Source organism: Colias croceus, chromosome 7 (genome assembly GCF_905220415.1).
Source record: "Colias croceus chromosome 7, ilColCroc2.1".
Lineage (NCBI taxonomy): Eukaryota > Metazoa > Arthropoda > Insecta > Lepidoptera > Pieridae > Colias > Colias croceus.
This window is the reverse complement of record NC_059543.1, coordinates 4,321,269-4,349,149: the sequence shown is the minus strand read 5'-3', so window position 1 is coordinate 4,349,149 and position 27,881 is coordinate 4,321,269. Positions and strand designations below refer to the sequence as shown.

General features: G+C 32.5%; 2 protein-coding genes across 4 annotated transcripts; one reads left to right on the top strand and one right to left on the bottom strand.

Moving 5' to 3' along the window:
• Window positions 1-1,589: 1,589 nt before the first annotated feature.
• LOC123693034 (oxamate amidohydrolase proenzyme-like) lies at window positions 1,590-8,772 on the bottom strand. The gene is made up of 2 exons (XM_045637905.1): window positions 8,674-8,772; window positions 1,590-3,320 (listed from the first exon to the last, which is right to left on the bottom strand). The coding sequence occupies exon 2, from the start codon at window positions 3,290-3,292 to the stop codon at window positions 1,703-1,705; it is 1,590 nt and encodes a 529-aa protein (XP_045493861.1). The 5' UTR covers window positions 3,293-3,320; window positions 8,674-8,772; the 3' UTR covers window positions 1,590-1,702.
• On the top strand, window positions 6,777-27,309 carry LOC123693033 (calcium-binding mitochondrial carrier protein Aralar1). Of its 3 annotated transcripts, none has more exons than XM_045637901.1 (15): window positions 6,777-7,102; window positions 8,967-9,105; window positions 9,417-9,593; window positions 9,672-9,763; window positions 10,117-10,311; window positions 15,815-16,053; window positions 18,788-18,878; window positions 20,368-20,443; window positions 20,801-21,009; window positions 21,336-21,416; window positions 21,733-21,945; window positions 22,448-22,570; window positions 23,163-23,265; window positions 23,664-23,754; window positions 24,179-27,309. In XM_045637901.1, exons 1-15 carry the CDS (start codon window positions 7,052-7,054, stop codon window positions 24,339-24,341), a joined length of 2,043 nt encoding a protein of 680 aa, XP_045493857.1. In that variant the 5' UTR covers window positions 6,777-7,051; the 3' UTR covers window positions 24,342-27,309. The 3 variants fall into 3 exon arrangements, with proteins under 3 accessions (XP_045493857.1, XP_045493860.1, XP_045493858.1); XM_045637904.1 differs by having other exon boundaries at window positions 6,777-7,106; XM_045637902.1 differs by lacking the exon at window positions 6,777-7,102 and adding an exon at window positions 7,674-7,732.
• The last annotated feature ends 572 nt before the right edge of the window (window positions 27,310-27,881 follow it).

Below are 27,881 nucleotides of genomic sequence, written 5' to 3'. Positions count from 1 at the left end.
AAGGAAACACGATGTTACGTGCTATAATTAGACGGCATTAATTGTTTTTTGTAAATTGTTAGAACCATTGGTTAGAACTGACAAACTTTAACTAACTTTTGTAAGCACTAAATTGAGTAAATATGTACCTGCCTATACTATGCTTACAAACTCAAAGTCACTTCCATGCCTGAATCTGATTATAGAATTAACTGCTACATAACATTATTTTTATTTAACACTTTCATTACCACTACGATTTTCACGATGTTTTCTCGGATGCCGCATACATTTTACGTTGGACTCACTAGGCGAGTCCCCGGCGCTGCAACACGAATTGAATCACTCGCCAGGCGAGTTCAGTGGCATTGCGTTAGGGTAAAAACAATGTTTTGTTATTTTTGTGGCCGTGACAGTGTACGTTACGTGTTTAACGCAATTAAAAAGAGTTTTACTAACATACGGTGTAATTTAACATATAAAAATGGCAAGAAACACTATAGATAAAAGAAAAGGTAAGTTTGTTTCGTAATTTATGCAGTGGCTCTCAATCTTTTCAAGTTTCACACATTTTTTTATTTAACAATACGAAGGGATCCTCTTTCAATTATAACTCTTAAAGTAATAGACCGAGAGTTGAGTTTAAAGAGCAATACTTACAACAATGGTTACTTAAACAGTTCCTCTGACTCACAAGAGTAATGATAACAAACTTTGTACGAGTATAATAAATATAAAATAGCTCATAGACAACTATTTGCACATTATATTCCACAAGTGTTAAGTCACTATTACATAATCCTTATTACTTTGACATAAGTTCGATAATTGCGTGTTAGTATGTGAATTGGTTCGGAATGCTTTTCATAATAATAACTATGCAATTTATTATCCTTATTGTGTTTACATAAGGTCGGCAATTGCGTGATAAAGTAGCGTGTAAGGTAACCTTTGCCTATTTAATAACACCAAATTCGAGCCCCTGCAAGGTGTAGAACACAATCCGCCGTTGTTTTACGAGTGAATGTGACTTTTGGTAAATTGAAAATAAAAGTATCAACCGTACATATAGATATTTCATTAATAAAAGTTTGAGAATCTATGTCAGTGAACTCGCCTAGCGAGTTCAAGGCATTGCAGAATAGTTTATTTTCTTTCGATTATAAACTGGGTCTGCACACCCGGCCCACCACGTAATTCTTTAGATTAGGGTATATTTAGTCTTCAGTATCATTTTAACCAGAAAATACACATGCATTTCGGAAAAAAATAGCAAACACATTGAACTCGACGGGCGAGTCTACGGCGCTGGAATAAAATTTACGTGGACTCTCCGGGCGAGTCGGTGGCACTGAACGTGTTAAGTAAAGAGAATTGATACTGTAAGAACTGTGTGTTATTTCCTCTAGTTAAATACATAAAAAAGAGTCAGAAACATTTGAAAACAACATGATAAGGTAGTTACAGCGTAAAAATTCTGCAGACTTAGGTAGTTAGGTAATATTTGTTACTTAACCATTTTTCTCGCTACATCTACAGAAGGTAAGCCTACAGTTCCATTAATTATATCGCAATCGGGATGACTATTTTTAGATAATAAGTACCAAAACTTCATCTTAAACATTTATTTTATACTTAAATTAGAGTATTTTAGTGGAGCAAAACGATATCTTTTTACAATAAAAATAACTTGTACAAAAATAATACAAAAGTATAAAAATGACTAGTATCCAGCAGCAAATCCATTGCTACGTATATCCCAACCTCCTTCAAACATGCCATCAGGGTGCTTGACTAAAGCCCCGGCCTGTCCCATCATTTCCGAAAATTCTGCAATAATTTCAATCTTATGACCTCTTGCTTTCAAATAATCTACAGTAATAGGATCAAATCTGTTTTCGAGCCGTAATATGTTGGTAGGATCCATAGTCAAAGGACCATACGCCCACCTTGGTAAGTAAATAGACTGTTGCAAGTTAATTCCTTGCACGACGTATCTGTGAAATATTGCTGCTTGAGTTTGAGGTTGACCGTCTCCTCCACGTGTCCCATACACCATGACTCTTCCGTCTTTAAGTATAGCTGCTGCGGGATTTAATGTATGGAAGGGTTTCTTTCCCGGTTCTAAACAACGTAGAGATCCTTCCTGTAAATTAAAAGAGACCCCTCTATTCTGCCACAATATACCCGTTTTAGGTAACACTACACCACTACCATATTCATGGAATATACTCTGTATAAAGGAAACAGAAAATCCATAACTATCCATAATACCCATCCAAATGGTATCACCAGGACCGTCGCCTTTAGCGTCCTCCGATGCACGCTCAAAATTAATACGACTTGCCATTTCGAAGATGTGTTTATGTGATAATAACGACTCAGGAGTCACTTTCATATATTTCGGGTCCGTGATATATTCATCGCGCATTTTGAAAGCTTGTTTTGTAGCTTCTACTGCAGAATGAATAAAATGACCTTCATTTTTACCATCAACGTGTAACTGGTCTAGTATACCGAGTATAGACAATGAAAGTATACCTTGTGAAGGTGGAGGCAAGTTCATGAGCTCTCCATGAGAGTGTTGTAAGCGTAATGGCTGTCGTCTTTCTGCGTAATAATTGGTAAGATCTGATTTAGCTATGGGCATACCGATAGATGCCAAATCTTCTGCTATAAGATCAGCTATATTTCCACGATAAAAACTATCTAATCCTTTATTAGCAAGCTCTTTAAAAGTTTCCGCTAACGCTTGTTGCTTTAATATATCGCCAGTTTCCAAAACTCGTCCACCTGGATAAAATACATCTTTAAATCCTTGTGAAAAGTTTGCGTGTTTTTTAGCGAATTCAAGGTTAGTGTGAGCCTGACTAGATGAAATTGGAAATCCGTGTTCAGCGTATCGTATTGCATCTGCTAAAAGATACGACAACGGTAATCGATTATAGCCTTTTTCAGTAATATATTTTAATGCCTCTTCCCAACCCCCAACAGTGCCAGCAACGGTAAGTGCCGATTTTGGACCTCGTGTAGGTATCTTCTTCAGCCCTGCATAAAGATCTAAATTTGCTAAGCTTCCAGCTCCTCCACAGGCTTCTATTGCGATAGGATCACCGCACGGTGGAACTATAAGCCAAAACCCGTCTCCACCAATAGAGTTCATATGCGGATACACGACAGCTATTGTAGCTGCCGCAGCAACCATGGCTTCTACAGCAGTTCCACCTTGACGAAGTATGAGTATAGCAGTTTGAGTAGCTAAGTGGTGTGGTGTCACCACCATGCCACTTGGCGCCATAACACTGACATTCATCTTGATTTACTGCAGCCGACACCAATATCTGCAACAAAAAAATATTTATTTGAATCTCTAATTTTGTTTTCTTTGAAATCCCATAGTAGAAAAATTTATTTCTTCCCCGGAGGCCGTGGGTGCAAGATTTCCCCACTAAAAAAAAAAAAAAAAAAAAAAAGGTACTTTTTCAGAAAAATCAAGCATTGTGGTAATCATAAAAGCATACATTCTTGCTTGTTGAATACGTGCCCATTTCTTAACACTATACCTTTAATTAACAATGCTTGTACTTTGTAATGCATTCAAGTGTACAAATTATTTTATTATTATTTTGAATGCTACATAATTGAAAAGGTAACTAGTTACTTAGGTATAGGGTAAGTCCGGGGTAGTTGGCCATAGTTTTTTCTAAGCTCTATCGGAAATGAAATACTTTTGTTTTTGTGATTTTATTTATATTTTATTAAACTTTGAAGATTCAACTATGATATTCTGAACATGAAAGTAACAATTTCTAATAAGATCACCTAATTAATTAAATTTTTTTAAAAATCACAATTGGCCATCTCTCCCGAGGTGTCCGGGCGTGATGGCCATGGCACTAGAGGTAAGATGGCCATAACTCAATTCTAGGCTAAGGCTAAGGCTAAGTCTAATTTTTAGTTTGAAGTTTTATATTCTCTTCTTTTTTTTTTGGTTAATGTATCCGCCTTTTCAGTTGACGTCACTTTGGAGACTGGTTTAGAATATTTTTAAGCAAGCACGTGTCCCGGATGTCTGTTAAGATTTAGTTCAGCTTCATCCATGTTAAATAAGTAGTTTGGGGGTAACGTATGCATTAACTTCTGATCTGTTCATAGTGTTGGCTCTAGGCTCTAGCAAAAAAAAAACTCTTTTTGACTTTCTAAGGATAATCACTATTTCTGCTTTAGAACATCTGTTACCAGTCATATCCCGCTTTTTGATTTTGTTGGTTAAATTTATGCTATAATTTAAAATGTTCGGCTTATTCGTTGGCTATCCGCTCACGTGATCCATCGTTAAAGGAATTATTTTTCTTTATTCTTCTTTTTAATGAATGCCTAAAAAAGTTTAGGTATTTGGTACTGGAGTCCTGCCACGCGTACGTTTATGCATTAACAGCTGCTTTTAGCGATTTTTCCGACCTTTCACAGCCACTGCCTTTTTCCTGTTTCTATAAGGCATTTAAAATAAATTTAAAAATAAATCAATTATTTGTGCAAAACGTGATTTTTATACTGTTACACTATGGCCATCATATACCGACTAGAATTGGCCATCTGTCCTTATATTCCAGGAGAGATGGCCACAACAAAAACTAAAACAAGTAACGACTTGAAGCAAATTATTTTGAGGTTATAACGTAGCACTGCTCGTATACTTTACAACAAAGACAAATATCACCATTATTTTAGTTGACATCTAAAAAATATTCAAGCTATTTGAATCAAAAACCAAAGGATTTACTTATTTTTTCTTTGTTTTTTGCTTAATATTTTGCCGTACTTTTGTCCTCACGCACGACGAGCAGCGAACTAAGCGTTAAACAGTAACAATTAGTGAGCGAATCACTGAAATATTTCAATAGGCCATCTCTACCTTATGGCCATCTACCCCGGAATTACCCTACAAAGTTGAATTAAATCTGTTCGTTTAAAGTGGGTCAAAATCGAGTATAAAGATGTGTAATGTGTATGTTTTTTGTTAAATAGTACCTACAGTATATTATGTAATTACCTAAAAGATGAATAAGGAATCCATAATATTATTATTCGTGTTAGGTACACACTTTTATTTACCGTCGTTCATAAGTTTTATTGACGAATGGTAGGTTCTTATTCGAGGTTAAGTCGTCAGATAAAATTACAAGTAGGTAATTAATTAAACTATATCTAGTAGGAAAATACAGTGCCACAAACTTAACTGACCCGGTGGCAAAAACTGAAACTACGTGCCGCCGCCCGCCTTTTCGAAATGTCATATTATTTTCACAGACTTTTCATACGGAATATTTTGTATAAATAAAAAGTTACTTATTATTGTTAATTTACACCACTGGCAATGACATTATTTTTACCCTTGCATCCGGGGAAATACCTACTATTTAGCGGCACTAAAATCGACATCAGTGACCTGTGACACCGTCACCAGATCAGTTAAATAAAGATTAGGATTTAAAAAATGTTGTGTGGTTTTATGAAACCACGGTAAAAGTGAAACTTTTTTTCACACTATAGACATTTAACTAAAAATTATCGTATTTGTACGATAATTATCGTACGTATCGTGCGTCACGCGCTACACAGACCAAAAAGTTTGAGACGATGTAATAAAAGTTTCACTTTAATATTATTATGATGCAAAATTCCCTGCCCCAATTCAAAAAAAATCTGGAATCGCTCTAGGCCCGCGATAGAAGCTATGCAATAGCTTAATAATAAACATGGACGAATATAATCTAGATATTTATTGGGTCCATGATAATAATTAGAAAATATTTTATAAAAAATTCGATACGAAAAGTATGAGCACAATAATAATTAATACCTACCTTGCCAATTCAATGCTATGCTAAGTTAAAATATTCTTATTAGTTCAGAATAAATTAATATATTAAATTTTTTCCCTATTATTAGGCATTGAGATATACGTACGTACCTACGTAGTAATAATGTTAAATTATAATGGGAAATAGGTAGGTATATTAGTTACAATAGTTTGTCAGTTTATGTAGATTGGAAAAAATGTATTTTTTGGTCATGGACTGGTTTTGTTAATAACATAATATTACATAGGTATGTATAAAATATATAGTTAATTAATATTGTATTCGTTAATTATAATTTATAATTTTTTGCTTATGTAGGTATACGTATGTAGCCATTAGGTATTTTTATTTAAGCACGCCATCTACTTCCAATCGCATACAATATCATTATAGTGTATAACAGCTGCCAAAGGTTATGAAAGTAACGTCCTTATTACAGAGATGGCTCACCTGATAAATTTCACAGATCTTATCTATCCCATACGGTCTATCAGTTACCGAAAATATTATTTTAAACATAAGTAGTTCACTGTTTTTTTCCTCGTAGATTTTATTATAAAGCGGACCTACCTATTTACCTACTGATACCTAATATTGAAAAGTTAAATTCTAACGTAGGTACATCACAGAGCAAGACATAAAGGTACCTAATATACATACATAAGTACAATAAAATAATATTATATTATTATTTCTAGGTACGTACAATGGTACTTACCTATGTACTTATAATAATTTACCTATAGTGTTCTGTAATTTTTCGTTGTTTTTTTTTTTTTTTTGGTTTTTTTATATCTGCATTCTATATTTTAGAAACCAAGTATTTTTATACAATCTAGTTATTAATTAAAATATAATCTAGGCAAACTAAATACCTAACATCAATTATGGTAACCCTAGGGAAAAAAAATTGCAAACTGTACGAGACCACGAATTGTGTCGCGAATCGGTAATCGTAGGATTCGCATTCGCTTTTGCTAATCGCAATCCGCTCGTCGCCTTTCCACAATCCACAACCGGCAACACCCGGCGGACAGTAGTTGATCATGAGAATAGTGCGTGAACATCTAAAATAGATTCATATTATTTTCTATTATTGTGACGTAATATCAAGGCGAACGAACTTTACTCCGTTTAAAAGTTCCGACTTAAATATTACAGTAATTTCATCAAAACAGAAATAGTGTGTTGTGACGAAAATTACTGTAATGTTTAAATTCTTGTCCAACTCCTTGATCACTCAAGCCAGCTGTCAAGAGGTGGGTAAGTTTATTTACAGTTGCGGCCTTGCGGGATACATAGTTAAAATTTACCTGCTATCAGTTCCCAACTGTTATCGGCTATCAATATGCGGTACTTTTGAACACAAACGCCCTTGAATAATTTGTCCTTGAAATGAAAGACCAATCTTCTACAAACTAACACCATAGTTTTCTAAACACGATTTCATGAATATTCAGTATTTATAAAATTTTAACTTATTTTCCATAACTTGTTTTAGGATAATCATAATATTAGATAATCAGTCAACCAGCTTCCTAACCTTTTTGACCTTAGTCGAAAATAATAGAAACAAATGAATTAAAAAAAATGTAGCTTTACTTTACCCTTTATTGCAAAATATATCAAACTTACCGATTTTGACACACGATTAATTAGTCATGATTAATTTTCGCTACATTTTTTATTTTGTGGGTAATACATACTAAATGAATTTAATAAATGTCAGGTTTCATGAATGATGAAAATAATCTGAACATGGAAGATATATCAATTTCTCGAGTACACAATAATTTGATAACAAATTTCTTATCTATTACGTCAAGTTGTTTAATGTCTGATAATTTTAGTCCTGCTCCAAGCTTTACATCAAAATGACTTCACGTCGGGTAACCTATCTACCTATACCTATATTATTTTATTGCAATGTTATTGAAACTTTGACTGTGTGTTATAATAGTGAATTGTGAAGTTAATTTTTAGTGAAACAAATAGAAAAACCTAGTGTGTATTAAATAAAAAGATTCTGTTCCATTCACTATTAAACCGGTATAAAACTGCTCTGAAAAATAATTTAGAAATACACAGACCAATTCCTAAAAATGTAAACGTTTGTGGATTAATAATGTAAAAAATATCTACATGAGCTAGAAATCTGTATCATTAAAAATAATTATTCCAAATTAACCTTACTTGAGATTTATTCTAAAAGAATTTGTTTTGTATGATGCCAGATACATAACACTACTAGTCAGAGTTTGGAGCGGTCAAAACATTTAACAAAATTTTTATAATAATCATGTGAACGGTTAGTGATTGATAACTTATCATGACCCTGCACTTAACTTGACAATTTTTTTACCATAGTAAAGAGACGCTTATGGCAATAATTAACGTCATAACTTATTATGTAATCAATTTATAACTTTATCACTTATATTATGATTTAGCATAATCTATACAGAGATATATGGCACATTTGTGCTAGAAGTTGTATAGATATTATATGTGTTCATGAATTGTCAATTGTTTAAGTATTTTTAATTTAATAATAGTTTTAATTTATTGGTTATAATGAAAGTAAGTAAACGCACTTTCAAAGTTTTTAATTTGAACAAAAAAAGAATTGTTGCTTCATGCTATGTACATATAATTTTAAATATTTTTATTTTATTAAAGTTAATCGATTTTTAACTAATATTTGAGTGGGAGACTGAAATTTATAAATAATATATAAATAATAAATTTATTGGACATAAATTTAATAAATACCCATAAAAATCAAATAAAAATATTGAATAAACAACTAATAATAAATATTAATACTCACATAAAACTTGTATTCCCAGTGCAACACTATTAAAATAATATAGGCTAATATAAAAATATTATTTTCGTTTATTTGTTCATCTGATGATGCTTATTAACTAAATGTTAAGATTTTATAACATCAGATGCTCTTATATCTGTGAAATCAATGAATTCATATCTTAATTAGTGTATAATAACATTTACAAACACAAGTTTGTATCTCCACTGGCCAAATATTCTAATTATCTATATCAGTAGATAGTTAAAGTCAATTCCTAATGTTTTTTTTCTAACTGCCAAGTATATTTTCAGGGGGCTGGTTATTTAAAACGGGCCGAACCAGATAAACTTCGAGAGATATTCTTGAGGTATGCCACGGTAGAGAAAAATGGTGAAAAATACATTACTAGTGAGAATTTTGTCAGGCAATTCCTTGGACTCTTTGATGAAGGTAATATTGTTATCACTGTTTCCTTTATGCATAATTGCTTTTTATAATGCATGAATACCATACTCCATTAGTTTTATCTATCTAAGGTTATTGATAGTTAAATACAACAATAATTGCAGGTTTCATTGCTTGCTGATATGTTCTGTTTCATTTATCCGTCTTTTAAAGTTATGATGTTTCAAAATTATTGTATTTAATTGCTATAAGCTAGCGATAAGCCATCAAAGACTTTATCAGCAAGGGTTAAAGCTATCCCAAGCTTAATAACTTCCAAAAAAATTGCGAAACTAATACAAAATTTGTACATACAGATGACTACAACAAGGAGTCAGTCCAGCTCATCGCTGGCATCGTTGACATGGACAAGGATGGATTCATTTCATTCTCCGAGTTCCAGGCGTTCGAGGGACTCCTGTGTGTCCCCGATGCACTGTACAAAACTGCCTTCCAACTATTTGATACTAATGGGAATGGACTGGTCACATTTGGTATGAAAATTACCTTTTTATTTGATGATTATGAGTATGAAAGTTATAAGAATTAATTTTTTATTGATTGAATTTCAGAGGAGTTTGCGGACGTCATGAAAAAGACGGCTTTGTACAAGAAACTGCCGTTCAACATGGAGAGTACGTTTGTTCGCCTGTACTTTGGAAAGGTAACATTTGATTATTGTTTTGCTTGATTGTTATTGATAATATAAGAATAGGGTTGACGTAATAAGTTTGTACTACAGCAAATTTTGTGTATTTCGCCTAAAATGTATACATTTCTGCTCTTCAATACCGAAGCCTGCATTCTTGCAAATTATGTGAATAAAATTTCATGTTCTGATTAGCTTCTGTAACTTGAATAATTAAAGAGTAAGTAATATTGTTTGGCATGAGCTAATCAATCAAATATCAAAGGCGATACTGTTATATTAGTATATGAAGCATTTATGACTCAATCAGGTAAAGAATAAATTGATCACTTTTTTTCTTTCTACAACTATTCTTTATTTCTTCGCAGGACAAGAAACGTCTCGTAACATACCCAGAGTTCAGTCAATTCCTACACGATTTCCATGAGGAATACGGAGTTGAGGCTTTCAAGAAACGGGACAATGATGGCAGCGGGTTCATCAGTGTTGGGGACTTTAGGGATATCATGCTGTCCGTCAAAAACCACCTTCTCACTAAGGAGTTGAAGACGAAAGTCATTGAAGTGAGTTAAAGTTTTATTATAATAGTTTTTATTTTAGTTTAAGAAAATTTTATGTTAGATTATATTTTATGGAATTTTAATAATTAACCCAGTTCTTTTTTATTTGTATCTTTTGCTTGATTTATCTTATGCCTATGGTTATTGATAGTTTCTTTTTAGTGTTCCATGATGAAAGAGAAATCGAGACCGTATTACTGAGACTTTGCTTTCTATCTATATGTCCGTCAGTCTCACAGGGCTGTATCTCATGAACCGTAATAGACTTTTTTAATATCTCATTTTGCATTTTTTTTCTTGCAATATGACCTTCAAGCAACATAATCACACAAAAACTAGAGCTTCAACTATTATTGTAGATAATGATTATGATGATGCTATTTATTGTCTTATGCCTAATCTGACTCGAAAATGATACAATTATAAATAAATTACCACAAGTCTATATAACTGCGTTAAAAACAACCGACTTCAAACTTGCACTAGCAACATTTACAAATACAGACAAAAATGCTCATAAAATAAAAACTACTGGGCCTATCCGAATAAAATTTTTATGGGACCAATTTGACACCATCCCGCATCGAACAAAAAAAAAGAATCACGTAAATCGGTTCAGAAACCTCGGAGTAATCGGTGTACATACATAAAAAAAACATACCGGCGGAATTGATAACCTCCTCATTTTTTTGAAGTCGGTTAAAAATGATAAACTTTTTGCTTTGTAACAATAACTTGCATTTAATCATAGCAATTAGATTGTAGTTAAAGTTTAAACCATGCTTAACTACTTTTTAATCATGTGCTAATATTATCTACATTTGGTTATCCCTTAATATCACACCAAGACCACAGAAGTAACCACACTATTATTATTTTATATTGTAGGTACTAATTATAATAAATTTAATTATTTTCGGTTCGATTAGGTCGAGTAGTAACTATTATTCGAAACAAAAAAATAAATAAATCTTATCACGTTTTAATTGGAAAATTAGATTCAATAACTATCTACCTATAATTTTAGGGTTCAAGTTAAAACTATAGTTGCTCATGAAATGTAATGTGGTGAATATATTTTCGGTATAAAATCTATGTTCTCATAGAGTGTAATTTAAATACACAGTGCATTTATAGCTTATTTATGATACATTGTCTCCTTTATCTTTATTAAAATGCTTGACACACTTATTATTTTTATGGCGTTTATCGGTGAAACTAACTAGTTATGTGTTCTGTATAACTATGCTACATAAAAACTATTTTTATTGTGACTTAAAAATAATCGTAATAGTAATTAGAATATGTATTGAAAATATTTTATGCTGTTATCTAAAAATACAGTAATCATAAATTTCTGTGCTACATTGGTCATACTAGGTATTACTTTGTATTTTGGCTTTACCTTGTATTTAAAGAAAACAAAGAAAAACCACATTGTTGCGTATTGCATATTAATGCGCAAAGCATTCCGGCACATTATCCTGATATGCTTGCTTCTTTTGTTTCTGATAATATCCATGCCATCCTAATTTCCGAATCCTGGCTCAAGCCATCCCTTCCATCCTCAAATTACTCCCTTCCTGGCTTCAATCTAATCCGTAATGACCGCATTAGTAGGACTGGGGGAGGAGTCGCGATATATCTTCGCTCACATATACCTTATTCCCTTATCAGCGCATCTGCTCAACCCCCTCCTCCTGATGCGGCCGAGTATCTCCTTCTCGAAATTCTCCTTTCTAACACTAAAATACTACTTGGAGTATTTTATAGCCCCTCCCTTACCGTTAACTTTTTTCCTTCATTTCATCTTCTCCTTGATAAATTTGTTCCTCTTTACCAACACATAATTTTTATGGGAGATTTTAATACTTGTTTACTTAGGGACGATTCCCGTAGTAAAAAACTTCTCTCTCTACTTGATTCCTATAACCTGAATACCTTACCTTTAAATCCTACTCATTTCTATCCCAATTCCGCTCCATCCCTCTTAGACCTCATGATTGTTTCTAATCCTCAATCAGTCGCAAGCCATGGTCAGTGCCCAGCTGATGCGTTTTCGTACCACGATCTCATCCATCTATCCTATGCCCTACGTCCTCCTAAACCTAAACCTACCTACATCCTGCGGCGTAATTTTGGTGGGATCGACTTAGAGAGTCTCTGCTCTGACGCTACTAGTACTAACTGGGACATGGTATTCGAAACTAGTAGTGTAAATGATAAAATTAATCTATTCAACAATTTGCTCATACAGATTTTCGATAAACATGCACCTCTTAGACGTATTAAAGTTAAGCACCTTCCAGCGCCCTGGCTTACTCCAGAATTAAAAATTCTAATGAATAAAAAAAATCGTGCTAAAGCCAAACTCAAATCTGCTAAGACCGATTTTGCGCGGGAGAAATATAAAAATATCCGGAATCGTTGCAATACATTGTGTAGAGATGCACAAAGACGCCATATCCATAGCTCCGTCGAGAACGGCGACACTGGTAAAATATGGAAATTTTTAAAAACATTAGGAGTTGGTAAATGCGCCTCAAATGAATTTCCCACCAATATTGACATTGACTCATTAAATAAACATTTTGCATCATCATCTTCTATTTGTCCAAATCAAAAAAGGTCTACCCTTAAAAATCTTTCATCAACCCCAATTCCTACTTATCCACCGTTCTTTTTTAATCGATTTACTGCTAGTGACGTTAAAAAGAATATTTTGTCCATTTCGTCCAATGCCATCGGTTGTGACTTGGTTAGTCGTAATATGATTGTCCCTATCCTAGATATAATTGCCCCCGTCATAACCCATATTCTTAACGCCTCCATTGCCTCCAGTAAATTTCCTGATGTCTGGAAAGACGCTAAAATTATTCCACTTCCCAAAAAGACTAATCCTAGTATTTACTCAGATTTTCGCCCTATCTCCATTCTGCCTTTCCTTTCCAAAGTCCTTGAACGCCTCATTCATCAACAGTTTTGTTCCTTCCTTTACACCAATAATATCCTCAGTCCCATGCAATCCGGTTTCCGTCCAGGTCATAGTACGACTACCGCACTCGTTAAAGTCACGGATGATATACGGTACGGAATGGACAAGAAGCAGTTGACTGTTCTTACTCTCCTAGATTTCAGTAACGCCTTCAACACCGTCGATTTTGACATACTACTACAACTGCTTCATTCTCTTAACGTATCTCCTACAGTAGTTGATTGGTTTCAAAGTTACTTGCATGGACGCCGGCAACATATTTTACTGGAGGAGAAGAAATCTTCCTGGTGTGCCGTTACTTCCGGTGTCCCGCAAGGTGGCGTTTTGTCCCCTCTCCTTTTTTCTGTATTCATTAATTCTATAACAAAAAATTTGTCTTCTCTCTATCACATGTATGCCGACGATCTCCAGATATATACCCAGTCATCCCTAGAGAATTTACCTGATGCTATCAAGACTACTAATACCGATTTGCAAAAAATCTCGGATTGGAGCCATAGTTTTGGTCTAAATATCAATCCTGCTAAAAGCCAGGTAATAATTATTGGTAGCTCTTATTTTATATCGCGCATTGACTGGGAATACCTCCCTAAAGTATATATTGGCGGCACAATAATTGAATATAGAGATAGCGTCAAGAACCTGGGGATACTTCTTGACTCAAATTTGTCTTGGTCATATCACCTGAAAGAAACCAGTCGAAAACTTTACGCTGCTTTTAGTTCTTTGCGTCGTTTACGTTATTTCCTACCGATTTCCACCAAAATTATGCTAGCTAAGTCCCTTCTTCTCCCACTCCTTGATTATGCTGACGCTTGTACCACTGATCTAAATGAAGACCAATTAGATACACTTGAGCGTCTCCAAAATTTCTGTGTACGTTTTGTTTACGGTCTTCGTAAATACGACCACGTTTCCCAATTTCGAAAAAAACTCAAGTGGCTTCCTATAAGACTTCGCCGGAATGCAAATACGTTGAAGCTTCTATTTTCTATCCTTTTCGATCCCAAATATCCTTCCTATTTAAAAACCCAGTTCAAATTCCTTGATTCAGATAGTTACTCCCTTCGCTCTGTTGATAACCTAATCCTTAGCTTTCCTTCCCACCAAACTAATTACTTCGGAAATTCCTTTGCTGTAACCGCTGTCAGACTTTGGAATTCTTTGCCATTAGCTGTAAGACGAGCTTCCTCTCTTAGGTCCTTTAAAAATCTTTTACACCAGCATTTTTTAAATATAGCATTTCCCTGATATTAACTGTACCTATGTATTTTATTTATTTATATTTTTATACACACTATAGTTTCTTTATTGTATTCTTTTATGATTAATACAGGTTTTTATTATGTAATATATTATATTACTTCTTATTTTATTTTTATCTCATAATATTATCTTTTTTTTTTCTCTTTTACTTTTTCAGCCACCCGCGTTACATTAATTTTATGTATTATATATCTATCCTCTACCTTAGGTGGCCTGGAAGAAATCGCTTTTAAGCGATAAGGTCACCTTTTGTACTTCGCATCCATACAAATATATATCAATACTGTACATTGTAATATTAAATGGTGTGGTACAATAAATGATTAAATAAATAAATAAATAAATTGTTTATCAAATAGATCCTACAGTATTTGTTACAAGGCAATGAGCATGCATCAAAGGCTAACATAATCTATACATATAATAAATCTGTAGAAGGGTCAATTCTGTACATTGAAAATATTGAAAAAATAAATAGCAGCGGGTGTTACTGGATCGATACCAAACCCAAATATGTGATTAAAAAAATTTTTGTCTGTCTGTCTGTCTGTCTGTCTGTCTGTCTGTCTGTCTGTATGTGAAGGCATCACGTGAAAACTAGCGGTTCGATTTCGATAAAACTTGGTATAATTATACCTTATTATCCTGGGCGTAAAATAGGATACTTTTTATCCTGGAAAAATACGTAGAAAAAAAATAATCTTAATTTTTCAGTTTTATCCATAGACGTTGTTCCGTAGAACCGCGAACACATGTTGCGTATTATTATAGGCCTAGCCGTATTTGGGAATTGGGTCCAATAGATATTTATAAGATGTTATTGTCAGAGGTACTCAAAATGGAGAAATAAACCATCCACGCGAAGACCGACTTCCGCGCGGACGGAGTCGCGGGCGGAAGCTAGTAAAGAATAAGTCTTTGAATATTAAATTTAGTACCTACTTCGTATTTTATGTATATAAAAGATAATCTTTATAGTTAGTTATTATATTAGGACTCTTAACTCAAATTCAAACATTTATTTATTCAATTAGACTACCTTTAGTAGCACTTTCGAATCGTCATTACATAAGTATTTTTAACATTTAACTAAATATAGTGTTTTACGTTTACAACACGTAAAACATTATATATACACTATGTGCCCTTAAATAGACTTACTAACGTCTTACCTTTGGGCAGGATTAAGTGTTTCCTAGTCCTGCCTTTAAAACTTCTATTAAATACCATATAAAAATCTTCCAGGCGTCCGGATTCCCGCAAGGCGAAAGAAAAATCAGTTTCCCATACTACATGGCTTTTAATTCCCTCCTAAATAACATGGAGCTAATCAAACGTGTATATTTGAACGCAACGAACGGACACCGAACACAAGAAGTAACGAAAGAGGAGTTCCTACATTCTGCCCAAATGATGAGCCAAATCACACCTTTGGAAGTGGATATATTGTTCACTTTGTGCGATATGATACATCATACTAATGGGTGAGTTTCGATTTATTTCTTAGTAATAATGTTAATAAGAGATATAAAGTACCTAGGTACTGTTTAGCACAAATATGTGCTGTATATGTGGGGCAAAATATGTTTCTGTTAGGAGAAGTCACTTAGAAGAGATAATTGAGAAACAATTTATAGATTTTTCAATTACATTCTAGTGTGTTCCTGAAATATTAGATATTTGTTATGTTTATATTTTGTAAAAAAGTAAACATTTATCTACTAGGGTGATGTAATAAAATAATTGTTTTCATTGGATTTTAAGATTATCGTGAAGCAGAAAAAATTATGATTTTGTTATGAAAATGCCTATAGCACAAATGTATTTGTCCTTAATGGTATGTTGTAGCTATTTTCTGAATCATTCCAGTATATTATTCAGATAAATCAAAATATTTCAAAACATATTGAGATTAACAACATGAGCTGAGTTAAAGTCGATTTTTTCTATTCGATTCTTTTTGGATTTCAATCTATACTTCGTGCTATAAATTATTTCATTTAGATGATTGCTTCATTGAAGTAGATCAAACAAACATTAATTTCTACTATTATACATTACAATTGCGATTTCTCTTTCTCGAATTTGTAAAACTAGCATTGAAATCTGTTAATCAATAATAATTACGAGGTTTAATAATTCAGGTTAGTTAAAGTCATATTAAAGCATTGGAGTCGTTATTATCGAAACAATCAGACATGCAGTCGATAAATTCTATATAGTGTGTTATTATCAATACCAATATCTTAGTTCGCATTTGTCTCCCAAAATATTAACAAAGTAATTACTACAATAATTGTAGTATCTATATTATCCACAAATCTAATCATCCTACCGCTAATTGTTTATTTACAATCCAATTAGAATCAAACACAAAACGGTACTATTAATGAGCGATATTAGCGTAAACCAATAATTACTTTGCTAATAACTCGGGCCTTATTGATAAAGAGAAACGGTAAACAGCTGATCTAAGCAATAAAATATAACCTTTAGGCTGGTTGCAGAGCTTGACCGACCATCAGTGCGTACGTCAGTCGCGCTTGTCATATGTATGGAAATTCATAAAACTGTTCATAGCTAAACCGACCATACGCACGCGTATTGGCATGCGCATTAGTGTCATAGTCATACAATTGTTGATGCGTATCGTCAGGACCGACGGTACGCACTGACGGTCGGTCAAGCTCTGCAACCAGCCTCAAGCGTTTTGTTCAGAAGAGATCGAACCTTTAGATACACGTGTGTTATAATCTGATAAGGCGTAATCTGATTACATACATATGATTATGTGTTATAGCATACGTACTATGTAATAAACAGTATTAATGGCAAATGCACTTAATGCTAACTACGCATTGAGTATTGATATACCAAAGTGACTTAGCATAATATTATGAATTTATTTGAAAAAAAATTCCCATCAATTCATAAAGATCGCTGTGATGTGGAATATTCTAAACGTATACTTACGTAATTAAAACAAGGTCTTTATTTATCTAAAACAATAAATAAGTCAATAATATCAACAATGTTCTTGCAAATGACTTTGAAATTGCAAATATCATTTGCCAAACCTAAGCTATATCTATAATTATCAGGAAATTATTTTAAATACAAAAGCATGGTAATAAAGATTATGATTGATAAAAATACGCAAGAACGTAGAATTATAAAAAAGTTCCACTAAATTTCCACATGCGCGTTACGCGTAAGAATATAAATGTCTTTAATCTTTCTTATCTACACAAGATATCCCTAAATTATCGGTAATCGGTAAAGGTAAAGGTAACGCCGAGACATGTTTATCACGCTAGCTGAATTATTATTGTCATAATAAAGATTTGATATGGACATTGCAAATCGTTAACAGTATGATAAAAACAATATTTAGTTCAATATTACATCTAAACTTCAGTTATTATCGAGTAATCTGCTAAATTACATTTTTATGTATAGTAGGTATACTGCAATTTGCTTGTTTTTGATGTAACATTAGTATATATTTTGTTAGATAACCTTTTGTACCAAATAGAGGTATAGATGGATTGTTTTGCTCTATTATGCTTAAGTAGGTATAAAGTTAGTAAGTAGTTAGGACTCAGGACTAATAACAAAGAATAAAATCTGCAGCAAAGTGATCCTATAAGGGTACGTTTTTTTCCTTTTGAGGTTCGGAACCCTAAAAAAGTATTGGTTTAACAGGGGGAGAAGAGTCATCAACGAAACAGCACAAGAGGACACAGAACTTTATTTAATAAATTATTATAACACACAAATCTGCAAAAAATTGAAATATAACTTCGTTTTATTATACATAAACAAGATTTTAAAAAAAGTATGCACTTGCGATGTTATTCCACAAATTATTTAATATTATTATTTTATGTAATATATTATATTATTCTATACCCAGTCCTGATTCGGCTACATCAGCGACTCCCGCGGACTTGGCTTACAATACGAGACAATCTGGGTTCGGTTGCTGTGTGAAAAAAGTTTGTTACAGCTTAGAATTGCACTACAAACCACTCATAAGTTTCCACGCATATTAATATTATTTTTGTGTCACATACATGAAAACACAGAGATCGCTGCGGGGTGTCTATCAAATCCATGATGAATGGAATTTTTCTGAAATAATTACTTCGTTTTTTCGCATTAACTGCAAATACAATTGTTTAACTATCCTCTCATAAATAGTATGATTTTTCGCAGACGTATCGTCTACAATGACTTGAACGCAATCACACCTGAACAATACTTCAAACAAGTTACAAGAAGAGTTGCTGAAATCAAAGCAGTGTCGGTAAGTTCACCTTTTATCTTTAGCATATCATCTCACAATGCTTCTAATCCTTACAGGGGCAGTCTGGAAGACTAATGTATGTTTGTAGTTGTATGTATAGTATGTTGTTAATATGAGTTTCGGAAACATCACTAACTCACCGCTATGTATTTTTCTCTTTCTTTCAATGCTCAAAAGGAGGAGGTAAATATGTTAAGAGGGCCTTTTCGATTAGTAAACTTGTTTCGGAGCATCTTGGTGAGTACAAAGGACATTGAAGTTATGATGTTTCTATGTTTCTTTTACTTGCTGATTGTGAGATTTTGGTTATGAAGTAAGAATTTTAAAGGCAAAGTGTATATACTGCATAATATTATGCAGTAAAGTGGTAGCAGTGGGTAAATATTGCCAAAGATGCTGAAATCTCGCGACCCTCCTTAAATTTCCGACATTTAGAAATCACTACCTAATTTTTCTTTATATTTGTTTATTATCTACCTACTTTTATTTTTTGGATATTTGAACACTTCTCACTGAGATTTATTTTTGGAAACAGGTGATCGTTAAGCATAATTTATGATCTGCTATTTTACTTTCTTCCTTTCATACTGCTAATACAAGAATTGTAATTTTTGTACATGCAATATTGTTTAATGTTAAGCTAATTCATCTTGTTAAGACACACTTAAATTCACCATATTGCGTCCATTTATAATTAAAACCTGAAACTACAAGCTGATTACATTCAAAACATCACGTATATAAAAACAAAAGTCCACTGTTAAAAATACCATAACAGGTCATAATATTATATACTTGACGGTATTTCTCCTTGGAAACTGAAAATTTTTAACAAAATGTGATGGGCTTGTATATTCTTACTATTTAAGTATTTCCACCTGATACCAGACCCATTTTTACGTATATTGCTAATACAAAAGCCTCAAAATATACATGTTTAAACCAATCAGGAGCTTGCAGACACCATAATGTAATGCACGTTAGCTTATTTTAATACTTGCGTTGCCGCGGATGGCCATATTAATCTTAATTGGCAGAATAAGATATAATTTCACTAGCCTGAAATATTCATTAATGATTAAATATTTTATGTTGGTTATCTGTTTTCATTGATCTTTTTATTTATTTATCTTTTGTATTTTGTCTTTTTTCCGCTCGACTCGCGCTTGTCTTACAAAACTTAAAAGTATTTAGGGACCGAAACATAGTTTACCCCAAAATGAGTATAGGAGAAGGATTCAAAAATCTTATGGAAACAAATAACTAACTTCTAATATTCATTAAGGTTGATGGACATCTCTTATCCCATATTTAAAGGTATTTGCGAAATGCTAGAAGCAGGAGAAAAATGTACTAAATAGAATTGATTTTTCCAAATTATACAATGAATGATGTTTTGATATCCGTGTCAACGCACTACATACTAAGCAAATCATTGAATAAAAGAGTATAAAAGATTCCGATAAATATGATGTGTTGCTTGTTTCAGAGTCCCGAAGAAAGAAGTGTTTTAATTCAAATATTGGAGAGCACATATAGGTTTACCCTGGGTTCCATCGCTGGTGGCAAGTATTTTAACATTCCTGATATTTTAGCTACTAAATAGATATTATGGGAGGTTTATAACTAATGGGAAAGCTGACTCTTTAAGAGCAAATAACATATGTCATCAAAAGATATGTAGATAATCCTCGGTACACATTTTCAAAATTGATATAGGATAGGTTAGGAACTTAAAAGTAAAGTGGTATGATTATCATCTTGCTTATTGAAATGAATTCTAAGTTTCGACATCTATCTTTCTAAGATCTCTTAAAATTGTAAAAATGTAAATGATATTTTAACGCAACATTTTCAATTCGTAAGACTTTTAGGTAATTTATCAAAATAACCTATTAATTTAATTTAAATTCGTCTTCCAGCGGTGGGAGCCTCAGCGGTATACCCAATAGACTTGGTGAAGACCAGAATGCAGAACCAGCGTACAGGCTCGTTCATCGGTGAAGTGGCGTATAGGAACTCGTGGGACTGCTTCAAGAAGGTCATCCGGCATGAGGGTGTCTTCGGTCTATATAGAGGTCTAGTGCCTCAGCTGATTGGAGTCGCCCCGGAGAAAGCTATTAAATTGACTGTAAGTATTAGTTTATTTTTGAAGTTAATAATATTCAAATGTTTTTATAAGGTGATTTTTTTTTGTAAAAAATCGTTTTTGGGTTTGGTTTGGGTTTAGTTTGTAATTTGTTATTTCATTGTAATATTACATCTATCTCACTAAAACCTTGAGAAGTTTAATTTTTTGTTATTTAAAAAGGTTATCAAATTGATCTAAAATTCTACCATTACTCAAAAATTAGATCAATTACAATATTAGTATGGAAAAATATTAGTATTCAATTTTAACACCTAAATAGTCTATAGAGAATAAATCATACTAATGAAAACTAACTTATATTATAGATGAACGACTTAGTCCGAGATAAGCTAATGGACAAGAATGGCAACCTTACTCTTACTGCTGAAGTTATAGCTGGTGCATGCGTAAGTATTAAAACTATATTTATACTTTAATTGAAATAATAAAAGCTTTTAATTGTAGAACTTCTAAATACAATCATTAGCAAAGTTATAAAATTATTTTTGATCACTTGTTGTAAATATTGTACCTGATTATTTCGTGTCATTTTCATTGAAATGTATAGGTAATTCATAAAAATCAAATCATTGCAAACTTAAAACTAACAGTGAATTAAATTACAGGTTTTATTTTTTAAAGTTAAATCTGCGATTATGTTTTTTTTTTTTTAATTGTTTTTTAGCCTAAAAAAATATATTTTTTAATTTCGTTTTTTTACAGGCTGGCGCGTCTCAAGTAGTATTCACGAATCCGTTAGAAATAGTGAAAATCCGTTTACAAGTGGCGGGTGAGATTGCTGGCGGTACTAAAGTGAGGGCGTGGTCGGTTGTCAAGGACTTGGGGCTCTTCGGCTTGTACAAGGGGGCGAAGGCCTGTCTGCTGCGTGATGTTCCCTTCAGCGCTATATACTTCCCCGCGTATGCGCATGTTAAGGTGGGTTGATTGGTTTGTAAATATTTTGTTAATTTTATAGCAGTTAGTTATTGATCAATAGTAAATTAAAAGATAAAGCTAGACAAGATTGCAAAAAAATAACTTGACATTATCCACTTCCCTATTACTTGAATCGATTTAGCAATATATAACCAATATATAATATAAAACCGGTGCTGCGATGCCTCTGCATCACAGAATATCACCGAGTGGTTTCCTTTTTTAATGTTTGATGCTGCACAGACCCTATGTGTTTAGGTTTAATTAGTATTTAATATAATTTTCTGTTTTCTTCGCATCCAAACTTTATTGTATCTTACTATTCTCAATTTTTTTCCTGTGTGGCAAGACATTAAAATAAATGTATTTTCTTTCTTTCTTTCTTTCTTTCTATATATACGAATTCAGCTAGTTCGGATGCGTTTTTTATGGTCTGATGATTATGACAACAAAATATAATACATATCCCCATATATTTCATCACCTTACATTTTTTTTCCAGGCCAAATTCGCAGACGAAAACGGCTACAACCATCCCCTAACTCTGTTAGCTGCGGGAGCCATCGCCGGTGTGCCCGCGGCTTCCCTCGTTACACCCGCCGATGTTATTAAAACAAGATTACAGGTATGTTTTATTAGTTATATTATGTATTAAAAACGAGCTGCTCAATGCTCATCCCTTGTTGACCCGGGATAAAAACATCATCTACACTAATATTATAAAGAGGAAAACTTTGTTTGTTTGTTTGTAATGAATAGGCTCATAAACTACTGGACCGATTTTGATGAAATTTGGCTACTTTTCAGGCTACTTTTTATTGCGAAATATGTACCACGGGCGAAGCCGGGGCGGACCGCTACTAAAATATAAACTAACAATGACGATAAAGCATACAATCAAAACTCTTTGTAATATTAGTATAGACTAGATATTTGCCACAGCTTTCTGACTTTCTAAGTTCCCACGAGAACAATCGCTTTCGTCTGATTTTTAAAGAAATTATAATAGATATGAGATGTTTTACCGCGGTAAAATATACCACTCTAGTAAGCTAGACGCACCTTTCTCGGGACAAAAGACTTAAAAAAAAGACAAACCAACAAACATACTGTTACTTTTATTCTATTTGTAAAGAAGAAAAAGCATGCCACTTTATTCTTCACTTATTCTATAAAAATTATATTTTTAAAGAAACTAAAATAATATTATTTTCTAGGTGGTAGCGAGATCCGGTCAGACGACATACAACGGAGTAATCGACGCCACTAGGAAAATATACGCCGAAGAAGGTGCTAGAGCATTCTGGAAGGGTGCTATTGGTAAGTGATAGATAAATGGAGCCCAATATTGTCAAAATGTATAAAACTAAAATTATGTGTTTTCGCATTAAAGCCAAATCGTTTATTTGAAAAAAATATAAATTTCTATTACGCTACCATATTCCTTCCGTAATGCATGCATTTTCAGTATTCGTAACCTACCTAAACTCCGAAGTCTAATCTAAATATTTTTATATCCGCCATTGTTAGATTGATCAAAATTGATGTACCTGCTTTGGCGCGAAAACGATACATAACATAATATACATATTATTATGCATATATACATATTTACGATACAATGTAATGTTAATAAAAATATTATAATGCATAAAATAAAAGTAGTCTTTTTTGTACAAAAGTTAATACTTTAAAATTACTTTATTAATTTCCCATAGCTCGTGTGTTCCGTTCTTCGCCGCAGTTCGCGGTGACGCTGGTCACGTACGAAATATTACAGCGTCTGTTCTACGTGGACTTTGGTGGATCGTAAGTATTTACTTTTTGTATACATTATATTATTGCTCTCTCAAGGCTAATAGGTCGATGTCACGGTTAGATAATAATGTGTAAACAAAGTAAATAATAGTGGGAGATAATGATTGAATCACATGATTTTGTTGTTAAGGTGTCTCTAAGCAAGTTTAAATTTAATTCATTTTGGATTTTTATATATTTTTTTAAAATTGTGAAACTGATACTGTTTAATAGTTCCACAATGTTTAATTAGTTTTTATTTCTTAGTTTTTATTTTCTTAAGACTCAACTTTTTTTTTTTGTATTATAATATGATAAAAGGATGAATTTGTTTTTGTATGTAACGAATAAAAAGCTTAGTTATTTTAACTATCGATTTGCTATTAGATTATTTTTCTGGACAAAACCTATTAATAAATAATTTATTTCCATCCAGTCGTCCAGCGGGCTCCGAGCTCACAGTGGCCACGCCAGTAGAAGAGACAAAGAAGAAGCCGCATCACATTGGCGGGTACCAAGTAGCGATGCCGATACTAACAGGCCTAGAAACCAAGTTCGGAATCTCGCTGCCGAGGTTCTCGTACCCGAAAACACAGTAAAATGGTGCGAGAGATGTGTAGGAAGTGAAAAAATTTGAAAAAATGTCAAAAAATTTGTGAAAAAGTTTCAAAAAATATCTTGGGAAGGGATTAAATTGGAGAATGTCAAATATCTGGAACCAACTTTCCCTAAAATCGTGACAGAATATTTTAATTTTTAAGCAATGTCATTAACAAGTAAGGTTCTATTGTGAAAAGGACTTTACTAATTTTAGCATTTAAAGTGATAAATCGCTGTCTCGCTCATACACACGAGATATATTCCATAAATACGACTGCTATCTTAGTCACACGCATCAGTTGTTATAATATGAATTATGAATACTCTGACATCCTTCATTCAAAGGTATTGGAGAATATACTGGAATCTGTACACTTTTTAAAAGATTTTCTTCTAAAGAAACAAAAAAGGAAACAGATGAATTGTCTAAAAAGGTATTCATATGAAATATCACATAACTATATTTCCCTTACTGTATTCCATGATGGTTCCAGTTATTTGACTAGTTTAAAATCAACACCATAATCTATTATCAAAATAAAAACCACTTCGTTTGTAATTCTTAATTTTTGAAAGCTGAGAAGTTTTAATCCATACATAATTCTGAGATTCGTGAGATACAGTTACTTCTAGCTATCAAAATATTAAATTTAAATTAGTTATTGTTTTTAATATAATAAATAAAAATTCACACAAAACGGAGAAAGCCAGAAAATAATATTTTCTATACATCTCTTCCATACATTTATATGAAGACCCGTAGGGGGAACTATAGATCTACTAAGTATCGTGTGCCTACAATAAACACAAGTCAATAAACAATATTCTAACGTGAAGACATTAATAATTACTATTGAGATTTCAATTGAATAATAGATAAATTACGCAATCATCTTTCGCAAAAACATTTAAAGATGGCATTTAATTTTAACGAAATCGTTAAAAAAAGCTATTAAAATTGAATTTGAAGGTCGTCAAGTCCAAATACTAATAACATTTTCAAGGTTACCTAAAAACTTCTTTGCTAAAATTGCTCTATAAATATTGCGATTAAATCTAATACTTATGATCAAGGTAATAAGTATCAGAATAGGTCATCAAAGTTTCCCGGCATTAAATTACTGCCATCATTAAATATTAGTTTATTTCTTTTAAATCGGAGTTATTCACTGCCTGTGCGTGCGTGCGTATCGATTTAACTTCAATTATTTAATTTTTAGGTTTTTAATTCTTATTCATTTATTAATAATTGTTCCAAAATGAAGCAATTTCATAAGCAATATTAATATGAAGAATTGGTGTTTTACAACCGAACCATATATTTAATTTTGATAACTATCATAGGTATGCACCTCGCAGCATTTTATACTCCAAAACGATTGATTTATATTGTGTATCTTATATTTTTATACAATTATTTTGCCATATTATCTTTGCTTATGCAGTTTTATATTATTTTTAGCGCTAAGGATAACGTCGAATCGATTTTTTTTTTTATATTTACCGATGCCGTCACATTTTCTGCTTAGATAGACAATTATACGCATTATAAGGCTTTTGGACACTTTTTCAGTAGTTGCTTTGTAAAGCTGTTGTTCATAAGTTATTTACATGTTATTTGGTTTATAAATATGTCGATTCATTGCGACCTATATCGTGTCTATGCAAGACAATATCATGAGCGAATTTGGTTATATTGTGATTGTACAAAATTGAACACGGTTACCTTAAACAGTATAAAGACGAGATTATTCTTGTGTAGTTAGACTTATTTAATACTAATTATCTCGCATATTTTGTCTGTTATATATTTAAATAGCTTGGGTGCATCCATAGATAGTCTTATTCAATCAGAGTACAAGGATCAGGGGTAAATAACGTTTTTAAATGAATTTCTGCACTCGCACTATATTTTACTGTCTTGTAATAAATTGCCAAAATTATTCTATATTGAACAAATTGGTCATGTTATAATGTTTAAGAGATTATACATAATTGATTAAATTTTTACCAATACACTAATAACTAAATTTTTGTATGGAGTGGACCGTCTGTTGTATACGTAGTATATTATTATTAGTCTGTGCTAATAATGTTAAGTACATATAAATCGCGAATTGCTGACTATCTTTAAATAAATTGTAAATTCAGTACCAATATTATATAGAATATTTTGGCAATTTATTCCCTTCGTGTTTTATCTATTTCAATACACACTAGCTAGTCCAGCACGGTTTGAAAATAGCCATTTTGTGTGTAAAAATTTGCCTGGATTCTTAATAATTGTAAATAAAAGTTGTGAGCTAAGCAATACACATCGGCAATATTAAATGATATTAGATTTAATTTTGTATACAAATAGAGATTTACGAAGCAATTTTTACATTGTCTTTTCAAAATTTCAGTTTTCTAGTCCTGTGCTAATATGTTGTGTGAATCAATTATTGGTTGTTATTATTGTATAAATTTATTTGAATACCTTCTGAAAGGCCTATTACGAATCGCGAAATAAGAGATTGTTGCCCTACATTGTGTTGGTTAAAATAATGTTTAAAGCACAATTCTTAAAAAAAATTTACAATGTCCACAATAAGAATAAAAACGTACTTTTGTCTAGTTCTAAATCATAAGCTAAGCTTCTATCTAAATGTATTTTTAATAACGGGACTTAATGTTCCTTTGTAAAAGCGGTAAAGCAGTAAACAAAATGATTACTATATACATTATAGAGTATGAAATACTCACAAACTAAAACTTAACTCGATTCTTCACTATGGATGGCCCGCAGTGCACAATTTCAATATATTACATTATAATATATAATATAAATTTATAAGCTTAATGTTGTTAAACAACATTGTATAAAAACATAGGAGTAACGACAAGTGATAGCAGCCGACGTGACTAGATACTATATTTATTGATACTGTACATTTTTGTGTTGAAAATAAATCATGTCAAAAGATATTATCTTGTTTTATTTTTCTTAAACCCTATGAATTATAATAAACATGTACTAGTATACCAAGTGAATGTGACATTTTTTGTGTAGGATTTCTGCTCAGCGAGGGCTTCTGAAGCTTAACCGGCCTTGCAATATTATAAAATATGCAAGGTATGATTATGATAGATTTTTGTTGCGCAGTTATTCTAAAACTACTGAAGGGATTTAGAAGATTTGGCAGTGTTCTGTGTTGTACAATATGTACCAGAATAACACAGTCAGAAATACTGGCTTTATGAATATTATTAGTTAATGCGCAGTAAACATTCTTTCCTTGCAGGTGTCACAATGATACACCTTTATCAGCGCTGTTTCTGTGCAGCATTTTGCTGAGGCTGTCCATTTGCCTTATTTAATTTTAAGAAGTGTAACGTTTTTGGCAATCAATTTCTTTTGTTTTTTTATTTACTGATCAGATCGGATTTTGAGTAGCTGTAGGGCGTCTAAACTATGTATAGTTACAAATGCAATGGAAAAAAATGATTCTAATTTATATGTGATCAGTTAACTTCGTTATAACTGTGTTACTAACCAT